Source organism: Bactrocera oleae, chromosome 5, assembly GCF_042242935.1.
Source record: "Bactrocera oleae isolate idBacOlea1 chromosome 5, idBacOlea1, whole genome shotgun sequence".
In the NCBI taxonomy this organism is placed as follows: Eukaryota; Metazoa; Arthropoda; class Insecta; order Diptera; family Tephritidae; genus Bactrocera; species Bactrocera oleae.
In genome coordinates, this window is record NC_091539.1 from 25,359,472 (window position 1) to 25,377,781 (window position 18,310).

At 35.0% G+C, this 18,310-nt stretch overlaps 1 protein-coding gene across 2 annotated transcripts in view; it reads right to left on the bottom strand.

Annotated features, from left to right (window-relative positions):
• The window catches only part of dtn (transmembrane protein 132C dtn), a 102,093-nt gene that overhangs the window by 30,972 nt on the left and 52,811 nt on the right, over positions 1-18,310 (bottom strand). For both annotated transcript variants that reach the window (XM_036370866.2, XM_036370863.2), the window contains exon 3: positions 5,668-5,916. In XM_036370866.2, coding sequence (XP_036226759.2) covers positions 5,668-5,916 — 249 coding nt within the window. The remainder of the gene's footprint in view (positions 1-5,667; positions 5,917-18,310) is intronic.

The following is an 18,310-nucleotide window of genomic DNA, read 5'->3' on the forward strand; positions in this document are numbered from 1 at the left end:
TTTAAAGTCAAACAAAAAGGTAATGTTAGAACTTAATTAGACCCAAAATAAATTATTCCAAATTTTTTTATGGGAAATGTCAATTCTACCTATGATTGAGTTGAATTCAAACTGACTGTATTAACCCTTTTAGTGTCGGTCGAAATAGAGGTGCCTATGCGAAGAAAAACCGAAAATGAAAAAATGAAATTCAAATAGCTGCGTATTGTGGATGAAATACAGAACTAAACAATGACACTAGGATTTTCAACCTTATTTGAATATTATAGAAAAAACAAAAGTATAAACGTTTGTAAATGAAATGAATTTGAGATCTCTTGTATAAAACGTATTTGCACATACAAACAGGCATCTTTTCCTCATAATTTTATATGAGTCAATTATTATAAAGTATATACTTTGTATTTCCAATATATATTTTGTAACAAGATAAACAATATTACATAACAAAAACAAAACATAACTTGAAGGTACGGTGTTTATGTTAGATTTAGGTACCTCCAAGCGGTAGGAAAAACGTCGTCCACAAAGAGTTCAAACAAAAAAATACTTTTTTTAATTATCTTGTAATGAAATTAGATCATTTATAACGCATTACAAATTTATTTTGAGATAGAGTTCTCCCGCAATGCGAGTAGTAAACCGCTACAAGGGGCCAGCCGACATATCGACTCTGCCACTTTTTGCAAGTACAGCTGGAGCCGATTATCGGCTCCCGGCACTAAAAGGGTAAATATAGACTGCGGCAAAAAACTCATAAACAAAAAACCTTTAGATAAATTCATATCCCAAATATAAATTATATGGTTCTCAAATAATGTTTTCATTTTTATATTCTCTCAACCTGTTGCTACAGAGTATAATAGTTCTGTTCACCTAACGATTGTTTATATCAGCTAAAACTAATCAAGTTAGTTATAGGGTTATATATAATACATATAAATGATCAGGATGACGAGACGAGTTGAAATCCGGATGTCTCTCTGTCCTTCCGTCCGTCTGTGCTAGCTGTAACTAGAGTCGCAATTAGATATCTTTATGAAACTTGGTACACATGTTTCTTGGTACCGTAAGACGGTTGGTATTGCAGATGGGCGTAATGGGACCACTTACACGCCCACAAAACGCCATTAATCAAAAACAAATAAATTGCCATAACTAAGCTCCACAACAAGATACAATACTCTTATTTGGTATACAAGATCACAATAGGGAGGGGCATCTGCAGTTAAAATTTTTTTTTTAAGTGGGCGTGGTCCCGTCCTCTAATATGTTGAATGTGCATATCTCCTAAGCCGCTAAAGCTATAATAACAAAGTTCACTGAAAACGAACGTTTTTAGCACCTTTATCAATAGCGCGAAAAATAGGGTGATAACCCCGCCCACTCCCCATATAACGGTACTGTTAAAAACTACTAAAAGTGCGATAAATCAAGCACTAAGCACGCAAGAGAAATTAAATTATGTGAAAACCCATATATTAGGATCTGCTAAACCGATTTAAACCAAATATTAAAATACATAACATTCTTCTCTTATTTCCATGTTTTAGTGCGAAAATGGGCGAAATCGGATTACAACCACGCCTAATTCCCACATAACACTATTTTAAATTCCATCACTTTCCACTGTGCAAATCAAACAACAATGATTGTATCGGGGTAAAACTTTGCGCGAATAATACGTTTATGTATGCCACCTTGTGACCAAAAATTGTCTTATTCGAATCAAAACTGTTTAAGCCCCTAGGAATTGACTTTTTACTGAAAATATCGGTCAATGTGTAATATATATATAAAGAAAAATCCATCTAATAAAATAAATAAATGAAACTCTCGATAATAGTAGGTCTTTGTGTCAAAAATTGGTTGAATTGGATCAATACTTCCTTTAACATAAAAGTTTGCCAACACCTGAAGTAATTTCCCGGCCTTTAATCCTTGCAAGTTGCGAGAGTATAAAATGTTAGGTTACACCCGAACTTAGAACTTCCTTATTTGTTACCTATTGGGTCTACATATAACTTTATTTGTGCGGTTTAACAAGAGATGTCGAAACTTGATTGGTATTCCATGCGTTGGACAGCTGCACCCTTATCTGTCTTTTTTAGAATATAGCATCCATTTGAAGCGTAAACAACAATCATTCTGCTTCATTTAAATATGTCGAACTTTATGCTTGTAAGTGTTTTTGGGGAAGTTCTTCTTCATTACTTTAATATCGAAAAATCCTCAGCCGAAAGTCATCTTATTTTCGTGCGAGTTCATAATAAACATGCTATAGCTGAGAGAAAGCTGCAAAAGTTGTTTGCACGATCTAACGGTAGTGAATTTGGCTTAGAAGACGAAGAACGTCGTGAGACGACAAAAACATTTAAAGACAGGATGCATTACTTGATGAAGATTGTTGCCAAACATAAGAGTCGCATAGTCTTTGTTTAAAAACAGCCGGGTACATTCAAAAGCAAATTGGGTGCCATATGAATTAATGCAAAGGAAACGTTAAAAGACGATTTTGCATGTCAGAAATGCTGATTGAACGTTACTAAAAAATCGTTTTTGCATTGTGTATTATGAGTTTGTAAAACCAGGCGAAATCAAGTATGGGGGACGCTACCGTTTCTACGACGGTTGAGTCTACGGAACGGACCAGGATTTTTACCCGGCTGAGGACTGTCAGCTCATTATCATTCCTCCAAACTACTTTAGGGAGGTTTTCTACTGCTACAAAAACAACTCTACAGACAACAACTCATCTAATAGTTTTCCATTATGACAACGCTCCGCCCCATGTTACAAGACCATCCTCACTTGAATACGGTTCACATCCGAACAGGGGATTAAAAATTGGCTTGATTCATTCCTGCCCGTCCAGCCGGCGCCAATCTTTTGCGATGGAATCAACAAATTGCTAGAAAAATGTTATGGATTCATATGTTCATGCAAATTTTGAACAAAAAAAAAAAAAACAAACACAACAACGCACTTATATTGTTATACGAGGTGTGATCAGAAAAAACATTTTTTTTTATTGTGTTGATATATTATATGCCCCAGAAGTACGATAAACTTTTTTGCTGTATTCATTGCTTACTTTGTCTGTAGCAGCCGCTAAGGTTAGATGTGTTTTTATGAGCTTGACGATTTCCATTTGGTAAAAGTAATGGATCAAAGAATTTGTATCAAATTTTGCGTAAAAAATTAAATAAATTGTAAAACCATGTTCCGACCAAAAATTTGAAGTAATTATATTACATTTAGCCTATTTACTGATCTAGACTCTCCTCCTTCCTGTTTTAGATTGATAGCCAGTCATAAAAATTATTTAATTAAAATAATTACTATTAATAGTTAAAAGAAAACACTGTAATGTCGTACTTTGTTATAAAAGTCGTCTTGTTTTAAATATTTCTCATTTAAAGGAAATAATGGTTGTTAACGTGTGCGGCACTAATTGTCCAAACAGCTTTTTCTTATGTAATTCTCCATGTGTTTACGCTTAGTCAAACTTGGCTCTTCACTAACAATATTATGAACTTGCTTAATGATTTCTGGTGTGGTTGCAGTTTTTGGTCGTTCATCGCGTGGATCGTCTTCAAGCCTAGTATGACCACGTTTAAACTCACCAGTCCAAAATTCAACGGTGCGTTTTGAAGGTGAGGGCTCCTTATACACTTCTACCAATGGTTCATAAATTTCCTTTGCCTTAAACCTTTGAAAACAAAGAATCTAATCACTGCGCGATATTAAATTTTTTCCATAGTAAATACTCTGACACGTCAACTTCAAACGGCTTGTAAACAAAGAATTAAATGATAGGATGACTTGTAACTTTGCATGTATTCTCACGACAGATTTACCAACTTGAGAAAAATAAATAGCTAGTTGTGCTATTTCTAGGTGATAGCAGACACTTCACAACCAACCTGTACAATATAAATATTGGTATTATATGTATTTTAATGTGGTTCGTTTAATTAAAATGCGTATACAATTCAGACTCGTAACCAATTGTTTTGGGAAGTCGATTGCCGGGTGAATCCAGATGCTTGCTTTTAATTTCTTTGTTTATTTAAATTTAGTTTCTCCTTGTAGTGTCTAAATCAGCTGTTATAAATTTCCCTTTTGACAAACAGAAGACGCTAAATCTGAGTCGCATAGGAGCTTCCGTGTAGATTCGATTCAAATCATCCGGTGACGAGATTAACAAGTGCTATTTTTGTATAGCGAAATCTTGCTAAATTCAGTACATGTCGGTCGGAATATGATATAAAAAAGTGTGAGAAATGTTAACAAAGGCATATAGTGAGTTTGTAATGAGAAAGGATGAGCGCTCATCGATTTTAGGTACCGCAAAATGGATGCAAGGTTCAGTACTGAATTCCGCGCGTACTTTGCTATTATACTGTTGTTCTGTTGTTTGTAACAGTTTCTTTTAACCGCGAGGGATTTAGTTCGAATATCATTTTATTTAAAACAAGAAATGCAATTAATTAATGAATGTTTTGTGAGAAAAAGGAAGAAAATAGGGCGTAAAAAATACGGGTATTTAATAATTTCCGATAGATTAGAAAATTTTCGTCACAAATATTAATAGCGGGTATTTAATAAACTCTGATGGATAAGTGAACTCCCGTCTTAAGTTTTTCTTTGAAAATATGAATTGTGGGTATTATAAACTTGTTCATTATAAGTAATATGAGACCATCATATCAACATACAAATTAACTATGCAACACTCGAGTCGGCGCCGAAGAACTCTTCAAAACTGCGCTGCGATTTCGTATGAAAATGCTGATTTCTCGCATTCATCAATTTGGCGCTCAGCTCGGCTTTTAAGGGGTTACATGGGTTTCCCGGCTTCAAATTAATTTTTTATTTATTGTCTTATTTAATTCTATAACACCTCTAGAATATTGTCCTAAATTCTCAAGTTGATACCGATAATAATTTTCGAGATACAGCTTTGAAAAGTTGCGCGATCGAGGTCAGCTATATGGTCACTTAAAACTTGAAACGCGTTTTTCTCGAAACTGTGTTTTCAAAGTAGGTTGTCAAGATTTCTCGAAAACTACTCAACCAATCTTAATGAAATTTTATAGAGGTGTTTGAGATACAATTTAGTCGTGCTTGGACGAAGGATTTTTTTTCAATTACAACTATTTAAAAAAAAAAGGCGAGCAAATTTGACCGAAATACGCATTTTGTCTGCCAAAACTAACTAACTCTTAACTAAAACATATATATATATTTTTTATTTTAGATGATCCTGTCAGGAGTTATGCTGACGACGCGGACGCACCTTTTTTTCGAAGGGTCACCGGAAAAGACCTTACAATGGCGGAGTTTTTTTTTTTTTTTGAAAATCTTAGAAATTATTCTTTAAATGTCTATCTTTAAGACAGAAAAAAGTTTGAATTAAATAAATAATTTTTTATATAGAAAAATTTGACAATTGGAATCAAAAAACCCGTGAAATTTTGAAATTCCCGTTATTTGCTGAACAACCTCGTAGACCCAATTTTTTATAATAAAATGAATGTTTGGATATGACAATATTTTCAAAAACTAAAAAGAAGGCCTATTGAAAATATATTGACAAAGTTCTAGACAAAAAATTTTCTTTATAATTTTACATACCTAATTAATTAAATTTTATGGGCTTACCTCAGCAACACAAACATTATCTTCACCTTCAGGCATGCAACGACCTTTTAACGGAATTTGATTGCTCAACGAAATGTGCAGCAATACGCATATCTTTTGCCTTTGAAGGTGTCCACCTGGATCTGTACCAGCATGAAAAAGAACTCGCAATACTGGTGAGTCACGCGAAACTGTGGGTTTTATTAAATGGGCTGATATATCCAAATGCATATTAGTTTGCTGTAATTCAATCAGTGCCGCTGTTGTGTTCTGAAAATAAATCAAAATTTAAGACATATTATTTTAATCAATACGCACTTATGCCATACGATATAATATTAGGGAACTTTTTCTAGGAATCAGGGTATACATACACTACAGAGAACTGTATGAGTGCCTAATTTTCGTACACAAAGTATAGTTGCTTGCCACTCACACTCAGGCATGCACATTGTGCAAATATCTACTCATGGAAATATGCGGAGGGAAGGAACTTAGCATCTCGCGTATTTGCTTTTGTATTTCTTTTACACATTCTTTGTTTTTATTTGCATAGACTCTTGGCGATCTTACTTATTAATAATAAAAAATATATTACTAAAACAAATACTTACGATAAGCAAAGACAAGTACAAAAAATGCTCATAATCAGTAGCCGGTGTACATATTTATTTGCTACTTTATTCATGTGGTATTTTTTTCTTGTGCTTTAGTATTTCGAGCGTTGTTTATTGATAACGGTAGTCATTTTAATTGTGTTTTATGTATGCTTAAAGTATTTGCAAAATATATTATTCTTTTAAGAATATTCTTACAGCGTCTACCAATAGGGATGACGTGAGTTTAACAACTCGTGGCGGTCATATCTGTTTCGGATTGTTGTCAGTGTGTTCAGTAAGGTTTGCCATTTCATTATCTCACGTTTCATTTTGGTATAACGTTCGGAAATTTTCTTAGATTATTACTCAAATTCACGTTCGGCGGTGGCTACTGTAAGAGTTCTTCGCGCAAAACACGGTTTCTCAGATTAGGCCCTTTTCTGGTTTAATGGCTTCGATTGTGGTATGGCGGCATCATCGGACCATATTTCTTTCGAAATGAGGCAAGAAATGCCGTTATCATCAATAGGGAGCGTTTAACACGATGTTGACCGACTTTTTTCCGGAATGTAATGAAATCGGCGATGTCTATTTCCAACAAGACGGTGCGCGACCACATGTTTCACGTCTTAGCATGGACACATTGCGTGCAAAGCTTTGTGATTCGTTAATTTCGAGAAAAGACCCAGTCAAATGGCCGCAGCAACGTTCGAGGATTTCAAAGACAACATTTAGCGCACTATAGCCGAAAATCTAGTCGAAATTCTGCACCGGGTAATCGAAAACTAGCGAGTGGAAATATGCAAACTGAGCCGTAGTGGTCATTTGGCCGACGTTTTGTTCAAATCAAAAATTATCTACATAATGAAAAAAAAAAACAACGACCCCATTTTGACCAAATTTTAGTGTTTTATTTCATTTTAACATCGCGTTGTGCTTGTTGGAAGACCCTGTCCTTTTCTTACTAAGAATCTGCTAATTTGTCGGAACGGCCGATATCAGACAACTATAGCATATAGCTGACATACAAACTGAATAATCGGAATTAAGTGCTTGTGGATGTGGATGGGAAGCTTTTTTATTTGACGTAATATCTTCACGAAATTTGGCATGAGTTATTTCCTAAAGCAACAAAGTAATCTCCGAAGAATTTATTTAGATCGGACACTATAGTATATACTCGGCATATTAACTGAACGTGCTTGCATGTAAAACTTTTTTATTTGACGAGGTATCTTCAAGAAATTAGATCGGAATCAAGTTCTTGTAAGGAACCTTTGTATTTGTTTTCCCTAGTTTTTGCTTTTCTTTGTTCTGTTTTCATCTAATTTGTTTGAATATGGGTGCAAATCACGAAATCGATCGTTGGTTTTTTGTCTTTGATTTTTTTCGGTTCTCGGCAATTCCCGATTTTCACAAATAAGCGTTGCTTTTGCATTTTCAATAGGGAGCGCTCATTTGAAATCACCGTCACGGAAGAAAAAGTAGTCGTTCATTGTGACATAAGTGATGCAAAAGTACCTTCAACTCTATTTTTTATAAACTTGAGGGCGATTTAGGCTGATATGTGGTATAATTTGATTTAAATGAAATGGATCGTGGAAAGCAATCCACACCTGAGAATTGAATGCATTTAGAAATTTATTTCAAATGAAAAAACGTAAAAGGTAGTACAAAAGATTATCAGGACCCCGGTTTCGATGGTACGAAATGTTGTAAAATAGGCATCAAAGGCCGAAACACGCGAACTATATCACATAACTAGATACGCGAGGTAACATTCTTTCCAAAGCTTGAAAAAAGCATGAGCTGAGCTTGAATCCAAGTATCCAAACTATTAGCCGACTATTGACGGATAATAATTTAATAGCACACATCCCGAGAAAATTCCTTTTTATACAAATAAAAGCCTAGCAGCACGGATTCGGTTCGCATAATTTAACATTAAGTAGCGAATGGGAGAAAAATGGCGCAGCATATTGTTCTCAGATTAATTTAAGAATATTCTGTTTGTTGAAAAATGCTCTCGTCAGGACATAAAATCACATAAAACCGAATTTATTCCAAAACATTGTATAAATACTGTTAAACATGGTCGGACAATCATAAAAGTGAAGGCATACTTTTCACCTACAAATATTAAGAAGCTTTGGAAGACGATAAAGGCAGCTTGTAGCTCAATTCCACAACAAAGATGCCAACAATTTGTGAACTCATTGCCAAAGCGCAGTGCTGCAATTATATGCAACATTGATCGTTCCACAAAACTTTAATTTATTCTTTTTGCCCACAGCTTTACATTTAAAAAAATTTGTTAGTTTTTAAGTTTTGGATATTTTTCTAGGGCACTCCTGATATTTTTAGAAAGGCTATTATTATAATTTCAATATTATTTTTTTTTTATGAATATATATTTTGCTTTTTTTGTTTATATCTTTTTCATTACTAATTATGTAAAAAAAAAAAAATAGATTCGAAACAATTAAGTCACATTTACAATATTTTTTTCTACCTTATCCATGAAGTCAATTTGCACTCCTATTATTTTGATAACAAATACATAAGCCTAACTTTTGAGATAAACTTCAGGTTTACATAAACAAAGACATACATATTAATATATAAGACGAACTTGGGTATTATTTCTAAGTCTAATATTTTTCGGATCCCCTTTGTTTACAACACATATGTACATATATACATACCACAAAACTGCAGCGGTGCACCACAACAAAGAGTTTATCACATGCTTACTTGCGTATTTTTTTTCTTATACTTAATCCAAAACGATCGGAAAAGTATACACATTACCATAAAATCAAATATTTGTTCTTGCACTGGTAGCCTGAATCAATATACAGTGAGTTCAAAAACTGTTTACGTATAGAAAAGTAAACCGCATTGCAGCTGCTCTTTAGAAAAATAAAGATTCAAATGAAATTTTTTACGGAAAATAAAGCACATTTAATTAAAACCTTTTTAATTAACAAGCACTTCATTTGATAATCTCTGGTGGCTATAGTACATTTAAAGTAATACAATTCATATGAACAATATTTGAACTTAAGAGGTATGACTGCTTTAATACGGTTAGGCATAGAGTTAAAAATATTTTCTAAAATATCCGGAGAAAAGCTGTTCCAAATTCGTTCAACTTGAGTCCAGAGTTCATCTAAGGATTTTGGTGTTTCTATATAAGTAATTAACAGCCTTTTTTACGATCGCTAATTAATTTTCAGGATCATTGTTTTGCATGTATAACAAATCTCCGGGTTCGCATCCAATCCCAAGCAATCTCGAAGCTTGGAATAAGTGAATCTACTAGAATGCTAATATAGTCCGTACCTCTCATTATTCCGTGGATTCGACGCAGTTTTTCCACCTTTCCTCCACAGAAACAACCCCACACCATAAGTTCCTCTCCGTGGGACGCAAATCTAGCTGCTTTGTTTTTCGCTGACATGTACGGTTTTTTAATCATTGGTCTTGCACGTATATTGAAACTTTTTAGCGAATTTAGAATGGACAACAATAACACTTTGTTAGTGTCCACTGCGTTTTTAGATGCATAAGTCATGATAACATGCCGTAAAATCCTTTCTGTTTCAGGAGTGAGCTTTTAATTCTTGTCCAACTTATTGTCTTGGTTTTTTAATTTATTTTGATAATGACACCAATCGAGAGTTTTATTTATTTATTTCATTATATGAATTTCAACTAAATGTCTTACACATTGACCGATATTTTCGGTAAAAAGGCAACTATAGGCACTGGGGTCAACAAATTCAGTACATAGGGACTTGAATAGTTTTGGTTCGATTTAGACAATTTTTGGTCACAAGGTGGCATACTTCAAACGCATTATTCAAGCAAAGTTTTACCCCGATACAATCATTGTTGTTTGATTTGCATAGTGGAAATGGTGTTATATGGGAAATAGGCGTGGTTGTAATCCGATTTCGCTCATTTTCGCACTGTAGCATAAAAATATAAGAAGAATATTATGTACCGAATTTGGTTGAAATCGGTTAAGCAGATCCTAAGCTACTGGTTTTCACCTAAATGTGGGCGGTGCCACGCCCACTGTCTAATTTTGATCGCGGTTCCTATAAATTAGGGGCGGGACCACGCCCAATTAAAAAAAAAAATTTAACTGCAGATGCCCCTCCTTAATGTGATCCTGTGTACTAAATAAGAGTCTTGTATCTTATTGCGGAGCTTAGTTATGGCAATTTATTTGTTTGATTAATGGCGTTTTGTGGACGTGGCAGTTGTCCGATTACGCCCATCTGCACTACCGACCGTCTTACGGTATCAAGAAACATGTGTACCAAGTTTCATAAAGATATATAAATTTTTACTCAAGTTACAGCTTGCACAGACGGACGGACAGACAGTCACCCGGGTTTCAACTCGTCTCTTCATCCTGATGATTTATATATATATAACCTTATATTTAACTCAATTAGTTTTAGGTGACACAAACAACCGTTAGGTGAACAAAACTATTATACTCTGTAGCAACATGTTGCGAGAGTATAAAAATGGCATTGTATTTGATATCTATAGATATAATATATGTAGGGTATTCACAAGGTGTCACATCATCGTATTGTCTTAATTTTTAATGACTGTCATATCAACACCGTTGTTGTTTCCCATACAAAATTGAAATACGACAAATACAACACGGCGAGGTATGCTTTTTGAGTGTGCTATTCTATCACCTGTACCTGTTTACTTTTTTTATTGTTGATGTTTAAGTGTCTAAAATTAATAAATTAAATAAATTTCATCAATTTCTTTAATAATATGGAAGGTAAAATATAAAAATATTTTGTTGTTTCTGTGGTTGCAATGTGAACCAAAATGCCGCTGTTTCAACATAACTTTTATTATATGTTTGTCACTTTTCTGTGGCATTTTTGTATTCTTATAATTTTTCATTACCAGCTGGTGAAGTGTAGTAATATTACATAATATGACATACAACAAATAAGGGGTGTTCACAAGTGTCGTATTTTTTAAGCTATTGAAATACGACATAAGACATAAGACTTGCTTGTGAATTGCCTAATGGTATATTCTTTATAGGGTCTTTGTCGTTTCTTTTTGGGTGTTACAAACTGTCTGCAACCAGAATGAAAATTCAAATGAATACAAAAATTAGTGAATTTGGTTTTGGTGTTCTGAAAAACGAGAAATTTGTTCACTTTCAATAGATTTCAAATTATTCAAAAAATACAAATAATAATAAAAAAAAATTAGGGCGTCAAGTATATTTGCAACGATAGTTATGGAAAATGAGCTGAAGAATGAGATGCAGAAGAAACTACTGGTTGCGGTTAATGTGAATTTATTAAATGGCCCAACCAGCTTTTCTAGCTTCCGAAATGTTGTGAGCAATTTTTTCTAATGAAAGCCTTCGAGCAAGATTTAGCTATTATCTTTTTCCGGCCAGAAATATATTTTTCTGGAGGACCATGTAACGGGTGTTTAGATATATTGTTTTGAATGAGGCAATACTTTTTTTGGAATTGAACTTTTTAACAGCTAATATTAGATTTGTACTCAGTTTGGTTTGTAATTTTACATTTAACAGACTTACTCCGGAACAACGTTTGCAAATTGTGCACATTTATTACCAAAATAATTGTTCGGTTCGCGCGCATATTCGGTCGACATAATCATCCAGCAGAGTCAGTTATTCTAATAACCATGGATAGGTTTCGCACCACTTTTACTCTAGTTAAGAATACGCATCCTCAGAGACGCCATATAGCTCACACCGAAGACGCTATTGCTACTGTGGAGAAGAGTATCGAAGAAGACCCGAATGAGTTCATCCGCCATCGCGCGCCACAATTGGAGCTGCCCGAACCACCGCGGCGTCACTTGCCCGAAGCCAATTTTTAAATATAATGGCAAACCCTTTTCTTTTTTCTTGAAATTAACATGTCTAAAACAAGCTTTTTACATTAAGCTATGTAAAAGATTCCTTACAAAGCGCATCGACTTTATTTTTGTCACCCTTCAGAGAGCATCGGGCGATGTCCCTATGAGCTTCCATGAGTCGAATAATAATTGTATACTACTCTCTTTCCTCCTTTAATATTATAACTAACAATTATTATTATAAAAAATTACTATTTTAAATATTTTTATGCTCTTGCACTTTTTGTTCACCTAACGGTTGTTTGTATCACATAAAAATAATCGAGTTAGATATAGAGTTATCTATACTAATATTATAAATCTATACTAATATTATAAATCTATACCAATATAATAAAGAGGAAAGGTTTGATTTTTTGTTTGTTTGTTTGTCTCGAATAGGCTCTGAAACTACTGCACCGAATAAAAAAATTCTTTCACCATTCGAAAGCTACACTATCCCTGAGTGACATAGGCTATATTTAGTTTAAAAAAAAAAAGATTCGTTACCAAAACTCCGATAATGTAACCCAAGATGAAAAAAAAAACCTAAAAACTTTATTTAATCGCGAATGCTGTTAAAACTACTGAATATATAACAAAGTGATGTATTACAATTTTGTAGAACTTATCATTATTTACAAAAAACGTCATATCTCTTAACTATTATAGTTTTGTGACAATAAGCGATTTTTTATATTAAAAAAAATAATTAAAATACCACTGCTTGAAAAGACTCTTTATTTGTACCGTGGTATTATTCCTTAACAAAATAAATTATTTATTATTTAAGATTGTTTTTAAACCTTTATATCACTTTTTAAATTATTAGATTCTGACATTCCATTCAAAAGATATCACGAGTAAATTTTTTTTTAAATATACTACTGAATGGTCGTGTGCGGAAATAAAAAAATTGTCGCTTGATAATATTTTGTCGCTTAGTTACTTACTTGAATAATTTGTATGATTTAATAAATAGTTAGTAGTTGTGTACGTTGTTGTAGTAAGTACCTCAAAGATAGCATAGCTATATAGGTAATTATTTAGTTCGAAGACGTTTTTTTCTTTTATGATTTTAAAATGCCCAAAAGATCAACATCTCAACTTTCTAGAAATAATTCTCAGGCCAGGGCCAAAAAAAAATGTCGAAATAAAGAATCTTCATCTGAAACTGAAAATCGTCTTTTAAGTCAGAGAGAATATGTGGCACAATCGCGTGCCAGAGAGTCGAGTAACGAGCGTTCGCAACGGCTCGCTGAACAGAATATTAAAACCTCTCAAAGCCGTGCGCGAGAGTCCAGTATTCAGCAGTCACAACGGCTCGCTGAACAAAATGTGAGAACTTCTCGAGTTCGCGCGCGAGAGTCCAGTCTTGAGCGTTCGCAGCGCCTAGCTAAACAAAATTTAAGAACCTCTCATGTGCACGCGCGAGAGTCAAGTACTGAGCGTTCGCAGCGGCTTGAAGAGCAAAATTCCAGAAATATACAATCCCGCACTAGGGAATCAAGCTCAGGGCGTTCCCAACGCCTTCAAGACCAGAGAGAACGACAACAGACTACAAGAGCTAGAGTTCGCAATCGAGTTGTAGCTCACAGTAACAGATCGGCTTTTAGATACGAACCACAGATTGATTATGCTCAACAGTCTTCTGTCCAAATCTGCGACATGAATAAGATTTGCCCTAATTGTTTTGCCAAAAAATGGGTCGATGAAACTAATGGCATGTGCTGTGCTTCTGGAAATGTTAGTGTCCCCAATATTCAAGAACCACCACAGCCAATAAAAAATCTTTTGACAAATAATCATTCGCTATCTAGACATTTCCTAACCAACATCCGTAAGTACAATAGTATTTTTCAAATGACTTCGTTTGGCGCGAAAGAAATAAGAGAAGGTAATTTTATGCCAACTTTTAAAATAGAGGGCCAGGTATATTACCTTTAGCCTTTTACCACCATCAGGCCAAAATCCACAATGCTTACAGATATATTTTATTTCAGACGCAGATCAGCTATCGTTAAGGGCAAACATAGCTCCAACGCTTAAAATAGACTTAATTAACGAACTACAGACCGCACTGAAAAGCCACAACGTATATATACGAAGCTTTAATATAAATATTGAACGCAACTCTTCGGATAATTTAAAGCTAATTATTCATTCCGACCGCCCACCGCAGACTGCTCACCCGGGTAGATACAATTCTCCAGCTGTAAACGAGGTAGCTGTTCTCTTGGTTGACGAAGAAAAAGGCCCCAGAGATATAGTGCTGCACGGAAGAGACGGCCAACTTAAAAGGGTTTCCGAGTTACACCGATCGTATGATCCTCTACAGTATCCCTTAATGTTCGTTAAAGGAGAATACGGTTATTATTTAACCATTCCACAGGTACAGCGCGTAACAAAACTGTGACATGCATGCAATTTTATGCATTCAGGTTGATGGTTAGAGTTAACAGTTTTAATCCTTTACATTATTACAGGGACTTATTTAGTCAATATATTGTCGATATGATGGCAAAAATGATATCGGAACGATTGAATTACATATGTCGTAACCAACAGAGACTAAGGTCTGAAGAATACATTCATCTCAGAGATGCTTTAAATCAAGACGGAAATGTTGACCCATCAAATATCGGTCATTATTCAATAAAGATGAAATATTCGGCAAAGTGAAATGTTACATGGCGAGTGTTGAGTGGCAGAAGCGAGGTTTACCACACTGTCATATGCTTTTTTGGCTAAAGACAAAAATCCAACCAGACGGAATTGATAGGGTCATAGTTGCAGAACTTCCCAACCAACAAAACAATCCAATATTGTACGATATCGTAACTAAAAATATGGTGCACGGCCCATGCGTTAGTTACAGTTACATAACTTAACAGCACCATGTATGAAAAATGGCATTTGCACAAAAAAATACCCGCGACGTTTGGTCAACGAAACTCAAACCGGAGAGGACGGATATCCAGTATATCGTCGTCGTGATGCTGCAAGTGGAGGACAGAGTGCATCGCTCAATATCAGAGGCAGTAGTTTCACAATAGATAATAGCTGGATTGTCCCTTATTCTCCACTTTTGTGCAGGACGTTCAATGCTCACATAAATGTAGAGTACTGTCACTCAGTTCAAGCTATCAAATACATTTGTAAATATATAAATAAAGGATCGGATCAAGCTACATTTGGCGTCAGAAAACCAAATGATAAAGTGGATAACTACGTGAATAGCCGGTACATAAGTACTTCCGAAGCTGTCTGGCGAATATTGGAATTTCCAATCCACGAGCGCCATCCTACAGTCTTGCAGTTAGCTGTCCACTTAGAAAATGGCCAAAGGGTGTATTTTACCGCCGAAACGGCTGAACAAGTGGCTCAAAATCCGCGTAAAACAACTTTGCTGGCTTTTTTGAGCTATGTAATAAAGAGGAATTCGCAAAAACACTGCTATACAACGAAGTCCCGCAGTACTATACATGGGCCAATAATAAGTTCACAAGAAGGAAGCGTGGTGAGGATGTAGTTGGACATCCAGGAATAAAAAGAGATGCAGCTTTAGGTAGAGTCTACGGTGTCCATCCTTCTCAATCCGAGTGTTTCTATCTTAGGATGTTGCTACATCACGTACGGGGCCCAACCTCATTCCAGTACTTAAAAACCTTTGACGGAGTTCTCAAAGAAACATATCAAGCTACTTGCCGTGCTAGAGGTTTGCTAGAAAACGATGACCATTGGCAAAATACTCTCAGAGAAGCTTTGCTTTCTCAATGTTCACAACAACTGAGAGAATTGTTTGTAGTCATACTTTTATTTTGTCAGCCATCGGAACCATTAAAATTATGGGACATTTTTAAAGACGATTTATGTGAAGATATTAGACACAGAATCAAACAGCAAAATCTTAACTTCAGGTTACCATACAATGCGGAAATTTACAACCAAGGTTTGATACAAATAGAAAATAAACTGATGCAATTAAATGACAAAAGCCTAAGTGACTATGGATTACCATGTTCAGTTCGTACAGAAAATAATGGAGCAGAGACAATAACTAATCACTATGATACAAATAATTTGACCGCTTTTGTCAATGAAAACCTGCCAAAATTAGTCCCTGATCAAAAATATGCTTTTCAAACTATCATCGATAGCGTCATTAATGACAAAAGAAAAGTTTTCTTTTTGGATGCACCCGGTGGAACAGGAAAGACGTTTCTTGCTAATTTGATACTTGCTAAGATAAGAAAATCGGGAAAGATAGCAATAGCAGTTGCTTCCTCAGGAATTGCTGCAACTCTCTACTTTTAAACTTCCGCTATCCGTAAATCTAGAGCAACAATCTACATGTTCTATCCGCAAAAATGGGCCTCTTGGTAAATTACTACAAGACGCCTCATTGATTATGTGGGACGAATGCACGTTGAGCCATAGAGCACATATAGAGGCCGTGAACAGAACCTTACAGGATCTAAGGAACTCCTCTGCAGTCATGGGCGGGATTATTTTTGTTTTTGCGGGAGATTTCCTACAAACTCTCCCCGTTATTAACAGAGGTACGCGAGCAGATATCATCAAGGCATGCTTGGAATCGTCACCATTATGGGCTTCAATTGAAACATTAAAATTACGAACGAATATGAGAGCTCATGTTCATAGAATCACTGATAGCGATTTCCCACAACCACTAATAAAACTTGGAGAAGGAATCTTTTCCACTCCAAATTTAAGCGGTGATTGTGACATTCTTCTGGATGAGTCTCTAGGTCAAATACTCCATAATTTAAAAAACTTAATAGATGCTATTTACCCTGATATCGACAATTTGCATGAGAAAGATTTTTATTGGCTATGTTCTAGGGCTATAGTCTCACCTAAGAATGATACTGTTAATGAAATAAACAATCTAATAGTTAAAAAAGTGCCCGGCCAAATAAAAGCATACAAATCGATCGACACTGTGACTAATATCGAAGACGCAGTCCATTATCAACAGGAATTTTTAAATTCGTTGAACCCTTCTGGACTGCCACCACATGCGTTGTCGTTAAAATCGGAATCCCAATAATGCTTTTAAGAAATTTAAGCCCTCCGAACATGTGTAATGGGAAGAGGCTGCTTATTAAAGAGTTAAAGGACAATTTAATTGTAGCAACTATTATCACTGGCCCAGCAGCTGGTCAACTGACTCATATACCGAGGATACCGATGATCCCGACTGATCTGCCAATCCCATTTAAACGGCTTCAATTTCCGGTAAAAACATCTTTCGCATTAACAATTAACAAGTCCCAAGGCCAAACCTTTGAATTGGTAGGGATCGATCTGCGAAAGAAATGTTTTACTCATGGTCAACTGTATGTGGGACTATCGCGGGTCGGAACCCCTGAAAAACAATTTATTTTGTTGCCACAAAATAAAACAACATCAAATATTGTTTACAGGGAAGCTCTATCACAATAAAAGGCTTTTCTTTTGACGTTATGACCTCTTTGCAATAATTAAAAATATAAACAAAAAAAACCTGAAATTGAGAACAAAAAAATGTTTGTATCAAACAAAAAAATTAAAACGCAAAAAAATATAAAAAACACTAATAATAAAAAATACACAAAACAATGAAAAAAGTACAAAAAAAAATAAATTATATCTAAGAATTAAATTTCCCATTTTGTTTAAATTCGACGCGAAAAATTGAGAATATGTGTTTCATGTTTAGTACCCGTGCGAAGCCGGGACGGGCCATATATACTTATATATATAATCAGGATGACGAAACGAGTTGAAATCCGAACGACTGTGTGTCTGTCCGTCTGTGCAAGCGATAACTTGGGCAAAAATTAAGATATCTTAATGAAACTTGGTATACGTGTTCCTTGGCAAAAAAAAGCAAGATGGGCGTAATCGGACCACTGCCATGCCCACAAAACGCCATTAACCAAAAACATATAAAATGCCATAACTAAGCACTAAATTAAGATAATGAACCTGTTATTTGGTACAGGGGGAATGTGGTAGTAAGGGGCATCTGTGAACTAAACCAAATTCGCTTAGGACAAATCTTATAAGAACCCTTACCGACAGTGTTAAAATGGATGAAACCGGATTATAACTTGTTAAATAAA